The sequence below is a fragment of the Coturnix japonica genome, chromosome 13, assembly GCF_054131305.1.
Source record: "Coturnix japonica strain WE chromosome 13, WE-NBRP24, whole genome shotgun sequence".
Classification (NCBI taxonomy): Eukaryota; Metazoa; Chordata; class Aves; order Galliformes; family Phasianidae; genus Coturnix; species Coturnix japonica.
The window spans coordinates 904,090-925,544 of NC_140675.1; the positions used below are offsets into that span (position 1 = coordinate 904,090).

A 21,455-nucleotide genomic window follows, 5' to 3' on the forward strand; every position below is an offset into this window, starting at 1 on the left:
TGTGCCACTTGGCTATTTTTAGAGCTCCATCACAAGTCCTTGTGTGAGCAGCAACAGCTTGTTGGAGAATGGGTTTATTTCCAGCGTTAGGGTGAGCAGAAACCAATACAAGCTTAAGATAGGTAAAGTGCTAAAGCACTTCATTGTGGTAGGGTAGAATAGGTAAATCATTGCATGTTTCTAAGGAGATGGGGTTTGGTTGCCGTCTTCTTACTGTTCTAATGGGACACTTCTCTACAGGGAAACTTATGAGAGAAGCAAAGAACTGTCTCTGCAGTTACTTCTGTGCTGCACAAAGCCCCTGCCAGCTCCCTTCAGGCTCTGTATGACCCCTTGCTGCTCACATGCCAGAAGGCCCCATTACTGAGTAGTGCATTGTAATAAATGCCACGCTGTTGCACGATGGAGCTGGTGAGAAGCATGGAGAGACTGATTTCTAACACACTCTTAATGAACTAACAAACCAGTGCTAAACACCGAGAGCAGATCCATGTGAGAAGGGCCCCCTGCCTTCTGACTTAAGCTTTCCCTCCCTTTGCTTTTGCTGCCTCACAGCATGGATGCAATCAAACCATATTCAGGAACATCTGAGCTGTGTATTTGCCACTTAGGACTTTCTGGGTAGTGAAGTTTCCACATTGTTTATTTAGAGTTAAGTGTTCTGCTGGGTCTCTTATCACTTTCAGTAAATAACAACTGTCCTCTAAATTCTTCAGGCTGATTACTGAGACTGACAATCTGTGTGTTTTGAGTTGCTGAGCTGTATTAATCTCTAATATACCCTGGTCTGTGGATGGAAAGGGTAATGTATTGAGGATGTCACAAGAGGTATAAGCCAAAGGACTTGGTCTTCTTGGGAATGTGAAGTGCTTTGGTTGTGACATGAATACATCTCCCAGCAGTAGCAGTGCTATTTCTGTTGGGAATAAAGATGTAAGAGGAGTCTGTCTTTTAATCCAACTTGTTAGAGATTTTATAGCACCAGAGCTAATTCATTTCTAGAAAAGAGATTGCAGACGTTATTTTTACCTGCCTGTAGTTTGCCCTGATATAGTTTATTCCACTTGCTTAATGGTGGAGTTGATAAGAATCCCAACCCCAAAAGAAAAATCGTACTGCAATTATAAGTTAAATAAGGTATCATACTGGGGAGTGGAGATGAGGGTGGAAGAGAAGGCATAGTTTATGGCTGTAATCTGTTCTTTGTATTGTAGAGTCTAACCTTCCTATCAGTATGAGACCTGGAAACGTGTCTATTGAAACCCTACTGAATGACACCTACCTGCAGCCTTTGCTAAAATGCAGGTAGGAAAGTGAAAGGAGATATCAGGTCCATGGACTATATAAAATGCAATCCAGAATTTATGCTGAGATAATTCAGTCCTCTGTAATCCATACCAGACTGATGAAATATTGACTTGTACTGTGAATGTGACCCAAGGCAACTGAAGACTTTACTGTGCTTTGGATCAGAACAGTTAAGAATGCAGAGTGCACATTCAGTCAACAAAACATTCCATCTTTGTGCTTTTAATACAGCAAAATGCTTTCCTGCTTCTTTTGTTTCCTTCCTTCAGTCACAACAAAGGAGTGTTATAAGTGGCCCCAGAGAAACAAAGCCTGGAATAGAAAAGGGATTTAGAGAGAAGAGATCAGATGAAATTGGTAAGAGAAAGAATTCCCAATACGATGTTCCCAGCTCAGCCTTCTGAAGGGAAGCCCTGTGCTCCTGATCTGTTATGATTCACTTGGCAGCTCTGCCCAGATGGCCTCTCCCCTTCATCTATACCTCTATAAACTAAGACCCAGCGATAACAGCCCTGCCAAACCTGGTTGCTGCTGATAAAATGTACACAGCTTTCAGTAATCTATTTGTTCCTAACGGCTCATCAATGAAAGCTCATTCTAATTCTGTTCATTTTGATCTTCTCTGGAGTTTCTGTGAGGAGGAGTGAGGTTGCAAGGAGTGACCTGTAATCCTCCTAGGTTTAACAGTACCATAGGCAAGTTTTATTCAAGCTTTCATTTTATACTGCCTGATTCCATTGGTGCATATTGATACAGGATTATACTTTCTCATCTTTTTGTTTTCTGACCTTACAGTGATTTGGTTTTAAATACTGCTGTGTCCAATAGCGATTGATTTTCCAGTCTTGGGTATCTTACCAACACATCTCATTCCCAATCAAAGTTGTCCTGTGCTGTTCTAGCAGAAGTGTCCTCTAAATGTCCTGTTACTCCTTTGCCTTTTCTCTGCCAGTTAATGTTGGAATTATTGTTCCTACATATTAGTTGTGGTTGCATAAAATTAATGAAGCTAATGGCTGGCGGTGACCTCCACCAGCCATCTTTTTTCTTCAACTTAGCTGCATCATTTCTGATAGGTTAGTCTAAGTTTTCTGTAGAGATCTCTAATATTGGGATTACCAGACTCTGTAAGTAATCTGTTCCAGCTCATACAACTCTCATGTTTAGAACTGTCTGTCTGTCTTAAGTCCTATCTTGCCATAGGAAGTCCTTGCCATATATATTCTTTGTCTTACCTAGACTAGCCATAGGAAGAAGCTTATTTGCTTTTCAGTGATGTCCTCTGGACCTTTTTCAGTTGTGCCAGGTCTCCCTGTGAATTGCTTCCTGAGTCTGGAAACAGAATTCTAACAGAGAGATTAACAGTGCAGAGAGAACAGATTAATTTGTGTGTCCTGCCAGCGTACAGGTTTTTTTTAATACCCAGCCAGAATTGTATCTGCACTTTGGTACATGAGTGGCTGGCTCACATGCAGCTTGCAGTCTTCAGCAGTGCAGAATGTTGTCATTTTCCAGTAGAAATGCTACCTTGTCATTGCTCCTCGTTCATGTGTCTGTAGCATTGATTATTCCTGCCTGACTGTAGTAGCTTGTAGTTGACCCTATTGAATTGCAGTTGTTTACTTCAGGCTGCTTTTCCAGTTTGTCAAAATGATTTTGAATTCCAATGCAAACTTGTCTTACATTGGTTTCATCCACAAATCAAATTAACATACTTTCTATTTCATCTAAATCTTTAATAAAAATATTGGATTGTACCAATTCTGTGACCAGGTCCTGCAGAAGATCATTTAGAACAGCTATGCATTTTGACAGCGAGACTGAGAGCTACTTTCAGAGTACTTTTTCTAAGAAATTTTTATAAGAGCTGCTCTGAAAGTAAAGCCTCCTATTTTATTATGTTGGTTGAGGATGTCAGAGGCAGATGTTGGTGGTATGGCAGTAGAGTTTGAACCTTCCCACCAGGATCTCCTTCTGTTTTGTTGCTGTGTGATAAGTGGCAGCAGAGGCAAAATAGCGTCTGTCATGGAAGTGCACATGAAGCAAAGGAATGGAACTGAATTTCTCTGTGCAGAAAAAATGGCATCCATTGACGTTTGCTGGACATGTACAGTGACCAATCAGTGGATGTGAGTACAGTGAGGCAGTGAATGGTACATTTCAGCACTGGTGACAGTGATGTGAAAGACAAGCTGTGTTCCAGATGGCCATGCAGATTTTTTAAGTGCGACCTGCAGGCTCTTGTTCACTGCTGGTGAAAATGCATAGCTAATGCTAGCATCTGAGTTGAGAAATAGTGTTTAGTAGCTGAGAATTTACTCTATCAAGCAGTGTTATTGTGCTCTTTGTATCTACTGTGATGTCCGTGGAAATAAATAGGAGGCATTATTTTTGGAGCAACCTACAGATGTTCATCCTTCTATAGCTCATCTAAACCATGCTGCTTATCTGGCCTGAGAATTTAGTAAAGTTTTGGAAACTCTCTTGGCATCTCGTCCACTCTGTGTTGCTCTGACACCTTCTCACAGGGGTAAATTAGAATCATTAATAGTAATTTGTTCCTGACAAAGGTGTGTTGAATGATACCTATCTCTTCTAAGTTGTTCTAAACTGTTTCTTTCTTCTGAGGACCTGGAGTTAAGCTGACAGGTCTATCATTTTTCATCATCTCCCCCCCTTTTTTTTTTCCTCTCTTCAAAAGAAGTCTGTACATTGTATCAGTTATCTGGTTCATCACCAGGCTTTCCTAAGTTCTAAAAACATAATCGTTAACAGCTTTGAGATTGATTGAGTCAGTCCCTTAGAAATGCAGTAGGAATATAGCAGATTCAGCTCATTCGGAGAGATCTAAGCTATGTATCTTCTCTACCCTATTACTTTTGTATTCTAGGCCTTTTTTTTTTTTTTTTACTTCTTTGTTAGTTCTTAACAACCTTAATTCATCACAGTTGACCTTTTTATGAAAACTGATGCAAAATCTCTCCTCACAACCTTATCAATAGGATTTGCTTCTCTGATGAGGAGCAAACTAGGACTTATTATGCAGCTTTTTGCTACTAATAAATTGAAAGAATTGCATCCTTTTCTGTGTGATATTTTTGCCAGACTCGTCTCACTTTGTGCCTTCATTTCTCCACCTTTATTCCTAGTTGTTCTTTCTGTACATTTGTACTCATTCATATTAATCTATTTAAATCTTTTTCTGCGTATTGATGACTGCGTTTACAGTCATCAAAGAGCTTGTGATATGATCGGGTTGGTCTCCTAACCCTTTGGATATATTTATTTGTAGTAACAGAATTAGTGTTTATATTCTTTATATATATATATTGACAGTTCTTAAGTCTCTTAGAAGAAAATTCTTAAGGATTCTTATTCATAAACCCACCCACCCCAATCTCCATTGAGTTGTGTGGAAGATTTTCATAAGGCCTTGCCCACTTGAACTTATGTTTTTGCATAAGTTTTGATGGAGCTCTTCCGTGGCATCACTTTTACTGGGGCCAAAATGGTTCTGAAATGTGTGTTGTCTTTCTCTTCCGACATTGCTTACAAGGAAAATACAAACTTGTTCTTTAATGCTAGCAAACTGCATGTCCTGTGCTGGGTTGACAGGGTCTTTAGAAGTAAGCAAAGCTGTTCGCTACCAGGGTTCACTGCTTCTAAAGGAAACAGAGTTCCTGCTAAGAGTCAGCTTTACGTGGAAATCATGCTTGTAGTCAAGCACATTACGACCACATTATTCTATCAAAATGTAGCTCAAACAAAAATTACGAATTTCATCACAGTTACGAAATGACAAGCAAAATCTTTTCTCATTTTTATCTAAAGACCTTGGCTTTATCTCTCAGCCTGCAAGTTCTGTTTCCCAAAGCATCATTTTCCTTTGAAGGTATTGACAGTAGATTTTGATCGAATGAAGGTATTAAAAGTAGATTGGAGATAAATTCCAGGTTGAAGCCTTCATTCATCCCATCCCTACTGAAGCTGCTGACCTGAGCCCACCAGACACCTCAGGCACCAGCCTGGACTCAATGTCTCTGCAGTGCAGCCCAGCCCAAGCACAGCCCGAGTGCCCCGACAGCAGCACCACCATGCAGGCTCAGGTCAGCATCACCGAGGAGAAGCTGAGCATCTCGCAGGGGGGCACAGAATCAGGACACGAGTCCCAGGCTCCGGGCAACAGCACAGGCTCTGAGCAGCTCTCATGATTACAAGAGAGGATGAGTCCCATCTTTCCTCCAGACCTCACACCCCCTCCTTTCTCCTATTGAATAAAGGCACGCTCGTGCTCAATCAACGCCTTGACTGAATTCCGAGTTTTCATTCGCAGAGATTGGGATGAGTGCAAGAAACATCAAGGCAGCTCAGCTTACAACACTCTGGCTGTGGGGTTTGTGCGGCCGAGCTCTGGGTGTGTTCCCATTTTGCCTGACTTTGGGATGCCTGCAGCGAGAGCTCTGCTGCCGTTGTGAATGGCAGCAAATAGTCTCTAGCATCCTGGATGCTGCTCATGAAAACCCCAAGCTTCCTGGCTGTGGCTCTGTGATGCTTTTCAGGGCCTTTTGATGCTCTTTGATGCCGTGGCTGCTCCCTAACACCTCTGTCCTCCCGCCGTGTCCATTCCTGGCTCTCACCTGTGAGCTGTCCCTGCAGATCATCTCCAGCCCTGCCATCATCGTGATGCGGCAGGAGGAGCTCGCCCTGACCAACATCAGGCAGTGCTGCCTGCCTCTCTCACTCTCTAGACCAAGTGTAACTACGCTGTTGTGGAGACAAATGCTTTCTGTCACATCCTCCATCCCCGCAGACATTTACCGGTAGGTGGCTCTTGCAGAAGAAGATTCAAGCAGCAGAACCTTTTGCTCAGCTACAGCACACAAATGCTACAAAAGCAGGAACAACCCGCAAGCTCTGGGTCTGTTTGTCTTGCACAGGCATGCACTAACTGCGTTTGATGGTACCCCCCATCCTTGATTTCCTTCCCTGCTCCTTGTCTGATGGCGCTGCTGAGCCAGGAACAAGCTGCCCAGTGTGGCAGAGCATGGTGCAGAGCTGTGCTGGGACCTCCTCCCCTTCATCTGCTGCAGATCAGTGCCCCACACGTGCCATCGGGATGCTCTGGCACGGGATGTGCCTCCAACCCAAAGCTCCTTCCCACCTCCCAAGGAAAAACAAAGCAACCCAAGCATCTCCAGCAAAGCTGCCCAGCAGACAGCAGGGAATGCAAACAGCTTCTGGCTGCTCCCCTACACTCCTGTCCTAAGTAATAGACCCCATGAGGACTGGCTGGGAAATCAGTGCATGACACACGTGAGTGTGCACAGGATTGTGCAAAGCAGTGGGGTTCCATGAGTTTGTGTGTGTGTGTATCTCGGCTGTTATGAAAGCATGGGAAGACTGCCTTACTGAGTCCCAGATAATTACTTATCCTCAAATGATTTTTCCTGGCCAAATTTAAAGCCTCTTACAGGTAATCGAGACCAACAGGCTGTTGTTGCACAATCAACAGGCACAATCTAGATGAATAGCTGAGGAAAATAAAGCATCATGCCAAGGGTACTAGATAAGTGAGCAGCTTGAGATCTGCACATTTATGTGATACTCATGGTCTTAGACAATATTTGCTTAGTGAGGTCACATAGAATGAAAGTAAAATAGAAGAAGTGCAATTGGTCTCAGTTCACACAGCTGGCTGGTTTGTCTCAGGCTAATCCTGAACTGCCTCAAGCGACTGCTTTGGGGCTCTACAGAACAGCAACTTCAGAGATCTCTTTCTATTACTAAGTGTTTGAAAGAGCAATTTGCTCTGTTAATTATCCATCATTTCTGTGCAGTCTGTTTTGTCAGACTTGTCTTTAGCTTCCAAGTTGTATGTGAAGAATTGTTTCCGTTGTAATGCACAATGTACTAAAAATTGAGAGATGAAAATGTGAAGAGTTTTTCCAGCTTTGATTTCATGTCTGGAATTTTGGAACCCACTACTTGCAGTTGTTAATCTGTCCAATCTGGTCTGGTTTGGGATGCCCTCATCCTTCTTGAATCGCTGTTAAAGGCGGAGCAATTCCTACAAGTGCCATGGCCCCACTGTTGTTCTAATTCTTATTTCTTTGTTTTCCACACACTGCTTTTCAAGCCTCCTTTTTCTTTACAGTCAAAGTGAGAACTGCACTGTGAGGTGTCTGAACCTTGTTGTGCCTCTACATAAAGAGAACAGCAGCAAAGCCTGACAGGTGACTGTGCTGACAGCTCTCGTAGCCAGTAACACGTAACTGTGCTAAATCCCTTGTGACTGCTTTGATTTCATTTTTGCCAGTGAAATCCTTGTAAAAGGAACTGCAGCAGTGTGATGAGCTAAGGTGAAGATGCTGGTTTTAGTAGTGCTCTAAGCTGAGTGGAAGGGCAATTGAATGAGGGTTATATGCTTTCTCTGGGACGATAAGGTTTTATTTCCTGAGGGAAAGAGCCAGCTTTTCCTGGGCTATATGTGGGCTTTGGCAAGGGCAGACAATCCAGTCTGTCAGGAAGCCATTTGAGGTGCTTCAGGTTTGTAAGCTTGTCTTTTTGTTTCTCAGGTGGATATTTGGAGCATGGGTGTAGTGCTGTATGCTCTGCTGTGTGGGTTTTCCCTTTGGATGATGACAATATGATGGCACTCTACAGGAGGATACCAGTGGGTATCAGTGGTGCTAGAATACACTGAGAAGGGAAATAGCTGAGCTTGACAAGAGGCCTTGCTTTTCGGATGGCAGAACATGCTGAGCTGTGGGTAGAAAGGCCACAGCACAGTCTGCTGAATATTGTCCCTGTTTTTGCTGCTTTGTCTACCAGTATTTTGTGGATTTGGTTCTACTCTTGGTTGGCCTATGTGGCACTGTAGCCTAATTCTGTACCATGGTAGCATACAGAATTTAAGGAGAAGTATTTTCTTGCCAATGGGCTGGATTTTTTGTATCTGGTTCTTCAACTGGCTGCTCCCTATACTATCTGTAGTAAAAATATAGACACATCATTTGATTTCCCTGAAATGAATGTTCCTAAATGCCAGCTCTTCTCATGTCTACAAAGGTCAAAGTTCTGCATTTGCTATTAGAATTTCCTCTTCCAGAATCAGGAGGTAATGTAGGACCCCACAGATTGCCTTCAGAATCCAACAGTCAGTTCTGTTTCCTTTCTGAGTGCATAACAACCTGAGCACATGAATTGAATGACGTGGCTTTTTAGTCTGGTACAAACTCTGCTGTACACTGAAACTTGGTCCATTTGTAAGCAGGACTTTGTCCATCTCTGCAGGACAGCAGAAAACCCTTTGTGCTAATCATGATGCCAAGAAGCAGAATGCGGCAAATGGCAGATGATCCAACTGCTTCAGGTGTTCATTGCCTTAAAACTGTGAATAGTTTTGGACTGAGAGTTTGTAAGCAGAACGGAGCTCTTAAAGCTGTCAGAGATTATTTCTGCGCTGTTCAATTCTATCTGCCTGACATACACAGGATCTCAGAACTGCATTGCTTGAACTGGTGGAACTTGTTGAAGTGAACTGGGATGAGCAAATTTTAGAACTTAGTCAGAATGCAGTAAAAAATGGATAATCTCATGAGTATTAAGGTACAGGCTTGCTATTTCTGCACTGAATTTGTTCTTATTTTACATGGCTGTGATCTAAACGTTGCTTGAAATGCCGTCACCTCGGCACTGTTGTGTAACTGAATTTCACACATTATAGATCCTGAAATATTCTGTAATCTAAAACTCTGACTTGTTTTAAGTCTGCTGCTTGAGTCTAATCAGGGTCATAGTGTCTGTGTGAAGTGGAGTGTGTGGGGAGATTGTTGCTGCAGATCCTGGGAAGTTGCTGTGTATTTGCAGACAATGGCTGCTGTTGGTCACTGGGTGCCACTGTTGCTCTGAAGAACAGCTGTGCTGTGCATGCAGCACAGCATGCTGTGCACGCCATGGAACTAGGAATCAAGAAGAGATAGAAGCGTCACTTCTGCTCTAGTAAAAGGTCTCATCTGCTGACAGGCTTTTGTACTTGAATTCAGAACTCAGGACCTGTTGCCACAGAGGGACTAGTTGTTGAAGTTGGATGACTCTTTCTGTTTACTCCTTGTAATATTTAGCCATAACACTGTTTAAAAAATAATCTGAAATCATGGCTAATTATTGACTGCTGCACAGCAGAACACTACCACGGTGAGATTGGGCTGTGAGATGACTTGAAAGCTTTTTCCTCAGTATAGGTCTTATTCTTGCAGCTGGGACACCTTGATGAAGACTGTGTAACAGCTTTCTGTGTTTCACAACAAGAGAAGAGAGAGTAGATCAGCATTAACGTCAGAGGTAATAAACGTATGTCAGTAATTCTCTGTATTTCAGCCCACTCCTACAGTAAATAACCTTACTGTATTAACAGACTCTAACACTCACTTATTCTCAAACATGAAATATTTCACACCTTTCAGAGGTAAGGTACCACTGCAGAACTTCATAGTCTACCTAATAACTGCATTTCTGAAGTTCACATTTATTCCTTTTTTTCTCCTTTAATTGTGTTTTCTCAGCCTTTTTGTTATTTTTTTACCATGCTGAATTCCTTATGAATCTCTGGAAGTCCAGGCAGACTCAAAACAGAAACTGATGGATGAACAGCAGATGTCACATGCTGGCTTAACTCCCTGCTTTGAATTGTTTCACTAATGGGTGATAAATATCAACACACCAGGTAAGACAACCAAGCAAATTTGGGGAATTACAGTTCACAAATACTTCAGGAAATAAATTTATTCCAGTAACTTTGGAAAAGAAGTGAGAAAAGCTGAACTGAGTGCTTCTAGAGATGCTGTATAAATGTCAATAATGACATTCCAAGCTGTAGAAGAGATTTAAAACATGATTGGTACTCTGGCTTTAACCTGAATCTGAAAGTTGTCTCTTGTAATTGAGTTGTCCTTCTATTAAATAGAAAGTGGTAGAATTTGAAGGATTGTTAAGATTTCCATATAACTTTAGTAAGACTAGATGTAAAATGTAAGTATTATCTAGGAGAGATCATTAGTGGTGTCACTGTTTCTTTTCTTTAGGTACAGGGAATAAAGAGAACAATCGACCTACAAGGGGAAAAAGTTCTGCAGTTCAAGTCTGTGATATTTTCACAGTCTTAATTCAAAGGACTTCTAATGCCTGATTGTTGTATTAGGCGAAGTACGACCCTCGGGATGTAACGTGATAGGCCTTCCCCTGCTGGGTCATGCATATGTATAAAAGATAAGGATGAAACTGGATACCTATATAAGGGACCCTCACATTCCAATAAATGCCATTTTACCGCTGACCATATTGGTGTAACAAGCAGCTGTGACTTGGTCGGGGCCGTCGATACACATTCACAAAGGGACTTGACTTTCCAGGTTACCAGATCGAAGGTAACAATTGGTGCCCCGTGTGAGGCAAAGTCCTGGAGGTGAGTGTGCGACGGCTAAAACCGCGCTGACGGACGCGGTATCCACTGTTCGAGCCCGTGGAAGCACTCTCGGTGGGGTGCAAAGGGGAATGCAGCGCTGCGCCTATCCTACGGCCGATAGTTCGTAGAAGACCAGGAAGACTTCAGGTCTCTGGGTAAATGGATTCCGTCTTTAGAGTAGTATTGCAACTTTGTAAAACCTATTGTGGTAAGAATGCTCCTTCTAAGAAGGATATTGCCGCTGTTGCCTCTTGCTTGGAGTCGGCGCGGCTTTTACCCTCCCCTGGCGTTTTGCTCGATTCGGGGCGGTGGGACTCTTTCACTGAGGCCCTGCTCCAGAGAGCCACCCGCGAGCATAAAGCGAAAGAATTAAAAACCTGGGGTTTGGTCCTAGGTGCGCTTAAAGCGGCTAGGGAGGAGAAGCAAGTCCAGGCCATCGCGAAAGGGGTCTTTGGTCTGGATTCCGGGACGTCCGGGGTCTCGGGGGGTGTGGGGGATCTGCTTTCTTGCAGTGACTCCGGATCCAAGATGGCGTCGGCCACGCCGGCTGATTCCAAGATGGCCATGGCCGCGCTCGAAACAACTCCGGAAAAGAAGGCGGAAGCTGAGTCATCGAAGGAGGCGCCACCATCATATCCCCGCCTTTACCCCTCTTTGCAGAGCTTTCACTCACCCGAAGGGGGCGGTTCTTGTCCGGAGGGGGGAGGGTTTATGGAGGCGGCGCGCCGTGGAGGCGTGGGCTCGCCCTCATACCCGCCTCCCTCAGAGGAGGGATCGTGTTCCAAAAAGGGGGAGGAACGGAAGGCTTTGCCCGGCCCCACAGTATCGGGTTCGCCTCCATGGAGGGAGGAGTTGTGGGGGGAGCAAGAGTTATCACGCAGGCCCACTAATTGGGCTGACATCCAGGAATCAATGCGTGAGTCGGGACTCAAGGAGCGAGATCATGCAGTGTTCCCGATTGTCGTCAGACAGGAGGGACCGGTTTGGGTACCTTTGGAAGCAAAAGCAGTTACTCGGTTTGCAGAAACGATTGAGAAAAAGGGGCTGAGATCTCCGATGACACTAAGTGCCTTTGAGGCACTCATTGCCCCAGGTCCCCTACTCCCGTATGACATTGAGAGTCTAATGAGAGTCGTTCTCGAGCCAGTTCAGTTTACTTTGTGGAGGGAGGAGTGGATGATACAACTTAAAGCTATTGTAGCTGAGGCTGGACGTGATGCTCAACACCCTGCTAATGGGAGGGAGGGGGAACCGAGAACTGATATAATGAGGCTTTCGGGAGTAACTGCGGAAATGGCTGGGTCCCCAGAGAGACAGCTTAGGCTCCTGCGCCCAGGGGAATTGCTTTCCACTACAGGGGCGGCTGCTACTGCCTTTAGAAACTTTATAAGAAAGGCAGAGCCTGCAGCCCCGTGGTCAGAGATTGCTCAGGGTCCCTCAGAGTCATTCTCTGATTTTGCTAATCGATTGATACGAGCAGTAGAAGGATCAGATCTACCTAAGGACGCGCAAGCTTCTGTTTTAAAGGATTGCCTGAAGCAGAAGGCTCACAAAAATGTTAGGGACATCATTCGAGCTGCCCCTGACGATCTTGAGACTCCGGGTGAAATTATTAAGTATGTTCTGGACAAACAACAGACAACACCGCTGTCTAATGAGGGGCTAGCAAACGCATTGCTTTCTGTCATGGCCATACAAAATGGTCAGTCCAAGGGCAATTGCTTTAAATGTGGTCACCCTGGCCATTTCAAGGTACAGTGTAAAGCTTCAGGTGGGCAGCTCAAGACTAACAGCAAGTGCCAAGCCTGTAATAGGCTGGGTCATACAGCTCGTCAATGCCGAAAATACACTCTTATGCCGCAGGGAAATGAGAATGGGAGGGCACCTCAGGCCCAGGGTCCCTCCCGCAGTCAAGTACTTGGGCCCCACATGCCATTGAGTTTGGCGCAGGGGAGAGTCCACATCTCTCACCCGCAGTGGCCTTAACTATGGATCTCAGTCAACGGCCTATAGTCAAGATAATTATGGCTTATATGGGACAATTGCCTTATAAAAAGGTTCCTCGCTCCGTCCTTATCACAGCCTTGCTTGACTCAGGAGCAGATGTTACGGTAATAGCAGAAAAGGACTGGCCTCCATCCTGGCCAGTGCTTGGTTTGGCGAAATCCATCTCTGGGGTTGGGGGTACAGTGTCAACTGGCGAGTCAGCGGAACGGGTGGAAATCACTCTGATTAATAGGGACGGTTCCATAGACAAACCTGTACTGATTGGACCTCTGATTGGGTCTGTTCCAGGCACAATTTTGGGCCGAGACTTCCTTGATGCCTTAGGGGTTCGCATGACAAATTTATAGTAAGGGCCACTGTCTACCAATTAGCAATGAAACACGCCATTCCCTTGCGCTGGAAGCAGGATGCTCGTCCTGTTTGGGTAGATCAGTGGCCCCTTACTCATGAAAAGTTAACAGCGCTCAAGAAGTTGGTTTCGAGAGAGCTATTTTTAGGCCATTTGGAGCCTTCTCTTAGTTCTTGGAACACTCCTGTTTTTGTTATCCGAAAATCTTCAGGGTCATTTCGGTTGTTACACGACCTTCGCATGGTTAATGCACAGCTTATCCTCTTTGGTCCGGTGCAACAAGGTGGTCCTCTGCTATCAGCCATACTGGAGGGATGGCCTTTGGTGGTTATTGATCTTAAAGATTGTTTCTTCTCTATCCCCTTAGCAGTGAAGGATCGGGAGGCCTTTGCTTTTACTGTACCCACTCTCAATAACCAAGGGCCTTCGGAGAGGTTCCATTGGAAGGTACTTCCTCAAGGTATGGCATGCTCTCCCACAATCTGCCAACTCGTGGTGGGAAGAATAATTGAGCCGGTACGAACATCACTGCCTGATTGTCGAATTACTCATTATATGGACGACTTGTTGCTTGCAGCTCCCAGTGAGGTTCAATTACACGATTTGGAAAGGCGGGTGGTTGACACTCTCACTACAGCAGGTTTTACCATCTCCCTGGAAAAGATACAGAAGGGGCCAGGGATTGAATTTCTGGGATATCGTTTTGGGCCCACAATGGTAGCTCCCCAGGGCCTGGATATTAAACCCCTCGTTAGGACCTTGTGGGACGTCCAGAAGCTGGTGGGGGCTATTCAGTGGGTGCGCAATGCCCTTGGCATACCTCCACGACTCATGAAGCCATTTTATGATCAGTTGAAGGGTTCGGATCCCAGGGAAGAGAGAGCATGGACACAGGAAATGGATTTGGCCTGGCGGGAAATCCTACAGGCTTGTTCTTCCAATGTCCTTGCTCGATGGAGCCCTGATCGACCCTTGGAGGGGGCTGTCACCAAGTGCCAAGATGGGACGGTGGGGAATATCTCACTCTACAGGCATCCCTGGGAATTCCCAGGGACAAGCAATTGTGGAGAGGGCCAACCGCCTCCTGAAGGATAAGATACGTGTCCTTGGGGAGGGGGAGGGTCACAGAGGTAGGATCCCAATAGCCCAACAGGCAGAAGTATTGGCCCGAGCACTTTATGCAATCAATCATTTTGAACGAGGAGAGAGTAAGCACACCCCAATACAGAAACACTGGCAACCAAGAATCATTGACGAGGGGCCACCAGTAAAGATAAGACGGGATGATGGTACCTGGGAATCAGGGTGGTCTGTTTTAGTTTGGGGCAGAGGTTATGCTGCAGTAAAGGACAGAGAATCGGGAAAAATTTTATGGGTTCCGTCGAGAAAAATAAAACCTGATACAGCGATCGCCCAAAAGGATGTTCTGGGAGAAACAGAAAACTAATCGAAAAACTGAGTACTTTCCTTCTAGGTACGGTTGGTGGGAGCCCGCCAGCTGCATCCGTGAAACGACCCCACAGGAAAAAGAAAAGGGACGAATGAAGAACAGCTGTCAGTACTCACGAGAAGGACATCTGTTACATTATTGACTGTGTGCCTTTGTGTGATTGTTATAAGGGGATGAGGTTCGTTTGTGGGGTTCTACAGCCAGAATTTTTTGCATTTATTTTAGCTCTAGGAGTAGTTGTAGTCTATGCTTTTAGAGAAATTGAGAGGCTGGTATGCTGGCATGCTGGTCTGTTAAGCTAATGCCACCACAGTGTTCCTATCATTTTAGTCTTTTAGTTTTAAGAATTTGTTTACCTTGTTTGTTTCAATGTATTCAGGGTTGTTTACAGCGCATGATAATGAGCTGCATAAGCCCAAGATGCCTTGAAAATACTAACTAAAGAACCACTAACATAATTATACACTGCACCACATACCTTTGCATGTTTACGTCACTTTTTAAATAACTCACCACAAAATTTATATATGAAAACTAACACTTTTATACGTTAGGGATAGTTTTAGCGGTCGCGTGTTATGGGTCTTGATTTTATTGGGCATGGGGAAGGGGAGATGTTGTATTAGGCGAAGTACGACCCTCGGGATGTAACGTGATAGGCCTTCCCCTGCTGGGTCATGCATATGTATAAAAGATAAGGATGAAACTGGATACCTATATAAGGGACCCTCACATTCCAATAAATGCCATTTTACCGCTGACCATATTGGTGTAACAAGCAGCTGTGACTTGGTCGGGGCCGTCGATACACATTCACAAAGGGACTTGACTTTCCAGGTTACCAGATCGAAGGTAACACCTGATAAGTAATTCAAGCTTATTATACTACACTGAGTCTGTCAAGCATTGTACCCACGGTTCTCATAGTAGTCAAAAAGCTGCTGAAAATCCAGCTGAATGTCGATGCTCCTTGGAGCTGGGCTGAAATTTGCCCCCAGAAATGGGAGTCCAGCTGAAATGCTGTACAAACTGAATTAGTAGGAGCTTTGCCATTCACTTCAGTAGAGAGATTCTGGCACCAGCTTTAGTTTTCACTTCCAGCAATTGTACAATACACTAACTTTCAAGCAAGAACGAACGTAGTCTGCTTCTTTATCTCAGACATATTGTGTGAGTCATCTGAGGCCTGAAACTACCCTAATGTGATCAGACATGAAGGTTGCACATCAAGGGGAAAATATGGCAGACATGCAGAAATTTTCTTTGTACTGACAATGTTTCTGAAGATTTCTAAATCCTCTTGTTTTCTAGTGGAATTACGACCAGTTGTGGCAACCTATCTCTTGCTTCAGTCTAAGAAGGCTCGTGGCAAGCACATTCCCTTGAGAATTCCATCCCAAACAGGACGTGCCAGTACCACACAGTCAGGAAGCCTGGGGGTAAGTTTTAGAGTTCAGCACGAGGTTCTGGTCAAAATGCCTCTGTGTGCTGAAGCTCTGCCCGGGTAAACAGTCTGGTGGCCTAAACATCGGTGAGGGAGCATGTGTGCAACCAGTCTTGGTCATCAAATCTTGTTCTATGATAAGGCCACTGACTCAGTGTATGAAGGCAAAGGATGTAATCTTTCTAGATTTCAGGGGGGCCTTTGATCCTGTCCCTTTGGCTGCATGTTCCCAACCTCTCGCTCAGCCACGTAGACCAATAGTACTATTGAGGTTTGAGATCTTTCTGCTCTGGATGGGTTCCTTTTGTTCCTCTTTCTTACTTCCTTCTCTTGCAGTTAGAGTAAGCTCTGTGGCCTTCCTTACTCGCAGCTGGGCTAAAGTCCAGCAGTCTGTGGCCTTGGGCTTCAGCAAGTTTAACTGCATCTTCTAGGCAAGTTCTGTGCAAGATTATTCTACTCAGGAAGCACAACATATGAGAGAACAAAAATAGCCTCATGAAAATAGAAGCATAGAATGGTTTGGATTGGAAAGGTCAGTGTTTTACTGTTTTAAGATCAAATGTTTTAGTAAGTTGGGCTGGTCCTACGAAGCAGTATGACTGCAGTAAGCAGTGTACATGGTGCGCTGTGAGTACTGCGCACATTCCTCTTGGCAGCTTGTGGAACAGAAATTGTGCATTGTTTGGATTGTGTAAGTATTCCTGTTGGTCTCTTGTGATGCTTACCTTCTTAGAGCACCTTTCCTTGTTTGGCTCTACATATTTTGGTACCTTATTTGTTCTGTTTGGCTTAGCAGGGAAGGTCTTCTTCTGAAGCATCCTCAGTCTTGGTCTGGGCAGCATACTTAGAAATGACATGGACGTTACATGAGTGGGTGGTCAAAGGGGGGAAGAACTCACCTTTCTGATCTGTTTCCTTTTAGAACACGGTCCTGGAGAGGATTTGCTTTCCATGTTTCCTGGAGACTTGGATTCTTAGATGGTTTTGACTGCAGCTATTTCTGATGTTAATTCCTTTTTCTCTACTTTAGTAGCCAAGTGCAAGTGGAGTGCTTTGCCTCTCTGGTGCAAAGCATTTTGGCTATAGGACTTTCTTTGTCATCTAGTGTCATAGCAACACTTTTCTTCATGTGCTTTTCCATCCAGGAATGAATTACTGCAACAAACCATAGGCAAGGAGGGTAACTTGTGCACCTCTTGTGGTCAGCTGGTGTCTGCAGGGTTACAGTGCAAGAGCACACCAGGCATACAAGGAGTGAGAAAAGGGGAGGTGTTTGAAGAGATCTGGTTACAAAATTTGAATGACACAATGAGGTGGAAAATGCCACTAATCAGACTCATAAATGGCCTGGGTTGCAAAGGCCCACAGTGCTCATCCAGTTCCAACCCCCTTCTTCCTATGTGCAGGGTTGCCAAGCAGCAGCCCAGGCTGCCCAGAACCACATCCAGCCTGGCCTTGAATGCCTGCAGGGATGGAGCATCCACAGTCTCCTTGGGCAACCTGTTCTAGAGGGCCATTCCCTTCTGATTTACTGGAAATGTAGAGAGACATGAGAAGAAAAAAAGAGAAGGGAGGAGGTTCAGCAATGCATGCAGGTGTTCTAAATCTCATGTCCAAATCTGCTATCAGACTGCGAAATGTTTAGCTTTGTGATATGATATATGATATGATATGATATGATATGATATGATATGATATGATATGATGTGATATGATGTGATGTGATGTGATATGATATGATGTGCCTATCATTTCCCAAGGCAAAATAGAGGGGAAAGTATTTTCCTGTCATAATGAGGCATCATGATGCTCCCTGTGAAGGGCAAGTATAGTGAAAACGGGGAACTGGAGTAAGCTCTGCAGCAGACTACAGCAATACGGTGTGACTGTTGTGATGTCCCTGCAGAGAAAGAAGACGTGTTTACAAACAAGGACAAGGTACAAAAGGAGGTGAAGGCTGTACTGACTCAAAATGCCACGCTGAGCTGCGAGGTGGCCCAGGAGAAGACGGAGGTGAAGTGGTACAAGGAGGGGAAACTGATCACCTCGAGCAAGAAGTTCAAGGCTGAGTCAGAGGGCAAACAGCGTCGGCTGGTGGTGAGCCAGGTGGAGAAGAAAGATGCAGGGGAGTACAGCTGCGAGGCTGCTGGCCAGAAACTCACCTTCAAGATTCATGTCACAAGTAGGAAACACATTTTGGTTGATACTCTTTGATTATTCCATAGTCTGGCTGTGGAAACGTCTGTGTGAACGTGTCCTCTTGATTCTGCCATGAAACTGTTTTGGGGAGGATGAAAAGAAATGCTTACAAACGTGCAGCTAAAATGATTATTTGTTTTTAACAGTGTTTCATCCAGCTCTTCCCCTACGACTACTTTTATAATGAGCTGTCCATAGATGTCCAACTGTGATTTGTACAAGGTGCAACACTGCTCTACCAGTTGATATTTCAACAGTAGTATTTACAGATCTCTACTGTGGCTGCACTGAGGTTTGGTTGTTGGTGTCCTAAGAACATTTAGTCAGAGACATTGCACTTGCCTTTGGCTTGTTGAATCCCACGTTGGCGACCGTTCATTCCATGTTCTGTAAATGTAATGATCAGTCATGAATCCATTGATACCTTTCTAATTGTATGTTTCTCATTAGTCTGAGAGTTTAGCATGGAGGCAGATCTCTCACTCCAGCTGCAGTAGAGATTGCTCTGGTGTCAGTATATTTTGCACAAGATCTGGTAAATTTTAACTTAGACTCCAGATAGCCATGGGCACATCAGCTGCATTCTGAGTGACCATTAGTGAGCTGGCTGATGACGAGGGTTTGTCTTCTGTTTTATTTGTAGCTGCACTCTACTGGTTTTTGCTCATAAGTCAACTTGTTCTCTGTTGACTTTACAGTTCTCATCTTGTATTCTGAGCTGATCAGGACAGGGAATCTGTTTTCTCCTCTTCTTTCTTATGACAGTGAACACATTGGAGCTTAATCCTGGTCAAGGTTTGGCATTTGGTCAGCTGTGTGGAGGAGCAACTGTACTGGGAGTCTACTGCCTTTCTGCTCACGCAGACCTGGTGTCCTTGCAGGGCATAGCTTGCGTTCTGTTCCCTTGTAAAGGTTGCAGTCTTTGCTCTCTCCATCTTGGGGCATTCTGCTCCTTCAGTCCCTGGTGTGCAATATATCTCTGCTCCTGTAGTAGACAGTTTTGCTGCTGCCTGTGGTGTAGACTCTAAACTATCAGCTCTTACTATTCCCACATCATGTGGATGTGATTCTGGGGCCTTTGGATCTGTTCCGTGAGTTGTGTCGCTCATGCTTTTGGCTCAGGAAACTGGCAGTTTCAGCAAAGAGTGGATTACAGAAAGGTTAGATTTGGGAGGTATCTGTCAGAGAAAATGAAATATGAACGATGACAGAAAGACTATGGCAACAGCTGGAATCAACCAAGTTAATCCTCAGCAGCCAAAGCCAGCCCATGTCTTATTGCAGAGGTGTAGGGAGAAAACACAGCAATGTAGTGCTTTTACACTTGAATTTTGCTAGCTGAGGGCTATTATTAGCTGTTTGCCTCAGAAACCAAAGGTTTTCTGTTCTCTTTCAGACCAGATGAGCTCATGGCTGCACAGGGTAATGTAATACCTCCTCCTCTGCCATACGTGGAGAGTGCTTGCCTAGCTACCGTTTCTCATGTGTACCACCGTAACATGACGTGCAAGTCCAGCCCTCACTGCAAAATGATGTGGTGTGAAAGTCAGGAGGGATTATGAGTACTCTTGGAGTGGTTGGCTCTTTCACTACAGAAATCCTCATCTTACCAGCTTCTCCCAAAGTGCAATGGCTTTCTGAGTCTTAATTTCTCCTCTTACCATTGCACTCAGAAAGATTTTCAGGGTTCCTCTACCCCAGGGTTCCACTGGTAGCACAGAACAATCCCATTTTAAGGACATGTTGAATGTTAGGTGCTGAGTGTTGAGCATTATGGGATGCAGATTAGACCTTCTTGCTTAAAAGAAACAAGTGCTGCACACCTTGGAAACCTATAGAAAACTATAGTAAAAAGGGCTGATTGTGCCATCTCATTATCTCAGTATTTGTGGTGCATGCTGAAATCCTTATTTGAAGTGGGCCAAAGCTCCGTTGCATTTGTGAGAAGTTTTGCATCACCTGGTTGGTCTAGGCCATGTTTGTTGTCTTGCTAATAAGCAAGCCTTCTGATCTTCATCAAATCATTGCGGTTGGAAAAGACCACAAAGATCCCCACATCCAGCCTCAACCCATCCCACCATGCACACTGCCCACGTCCCTCAGTGCCACATCTCCATGGTTATTGAACACTCCCAGGGATGGTGACCCCACCAGCTCCCTGCAAAGCTGTGCCACCACATCACCATTCCTCTTCAGAAGAAGTTTTTCTTAACATCCAACTTGAACCTCCCCTGAAAATCATCAGTCAAAACAGGGGCTGTTGAAGATGGGCGGAGAGAATGATGCTTCTACAGTCAATACAAGCAGGGAGATCAAATGTAGAGAGTGTATCAACTGCATTCTTGCATTGACTTGCTGCCCTGCTTCCTCGCCTTCAGTGGACTGCAGTGCTGGTGGTAGAGCTGTGGTGTGAATCCTGGGATTGCACGTACTGCAACGGTCAGCAGCACAGGAACTTGAGCTGAACTTACCCTCCTGGGCAGCTGCTGCCACTCAGAATTCAGACAGCATGCAGAGGAGAAAGTCATGAAGGAAGGGAAAGGGATGGCAGCAGAAGGCTTCACAGAGTGACAGCGGGGAGGAAGGAGATAGGGGACAGGTCATGGAAGGGTTTGCCATGACTGCTGGGGAGCAGGAGCCTTCCCGGTCACCTGAGCTGGGTATGCCTGAAGATGCTTGCATGAATGATCTGAATGAGTGGTCTTCCATGTCTCCACTGCAAATAAAAGGCAATGTCAATCCCCCTCACACCTGCTAGTCCTGCATTCATGCATGCCTCTGTCTTGGTATCAACATCAGGACCCTGGGATCTTTCCTGGGACCCAAACAAGCATAGGAAGCTTATTCAAAATTGCTCTGCTGTTAGAAGCTGGCTAGCACTAGAGAAGTGCATGATGTAAGTGCATCATAAATATTCTGCACTTCTACAGCCTTTTGTAGGGCAAACCATGGAATAGAAATGGAAGCCCATTTATTTAGGGTTTATCTGTTCTCCCACGCCTCAAATAGGAACTAGCATGAACGCTCTCAGCAACCAGTTGTTGGTAAAAGGAGAATCAGATAAAACAGTGATTAAAGTAATCAAAAAAAGATTCAATGTATCAATCGATCCCACTTAGCAAAGTGATTAACTGAATCACCTTAACTGAAGTGTGCATGCCTAACTAATTACACTTGCTATCTTTCTGATGCTAACTCCATTTGTTGACAGAAAGGGTAAGGTGGGCTTTAAACA

At 44.7% G+C, this 21,455-nt stretch overlaps 1 protein-coding gene across 1 annotated transcript; it reads left to right on the top strand.

The window, feature by feature from the left end:
* The first annotated feature begins 10,930 nt into the window (after positions 1 to 10,930).
* LOC146758535 (endogenous retrovirus group K member 8 Gag polyprotein-like) lies at positions 10,931 to 12,757 on the top strand. Its single transcript, XM_085514871.1, has one exon. It carries the CDS (start codon positions 10,931 to 10,933, stop codon positions 12,755 to 12,757), a length of 1,827 nt encoding a protein of 608 aa, XP_085370997.1.
* The last annotated feature ends 8,698 nt before the right edge of the window (positions 12,758 to 21,455 follow it).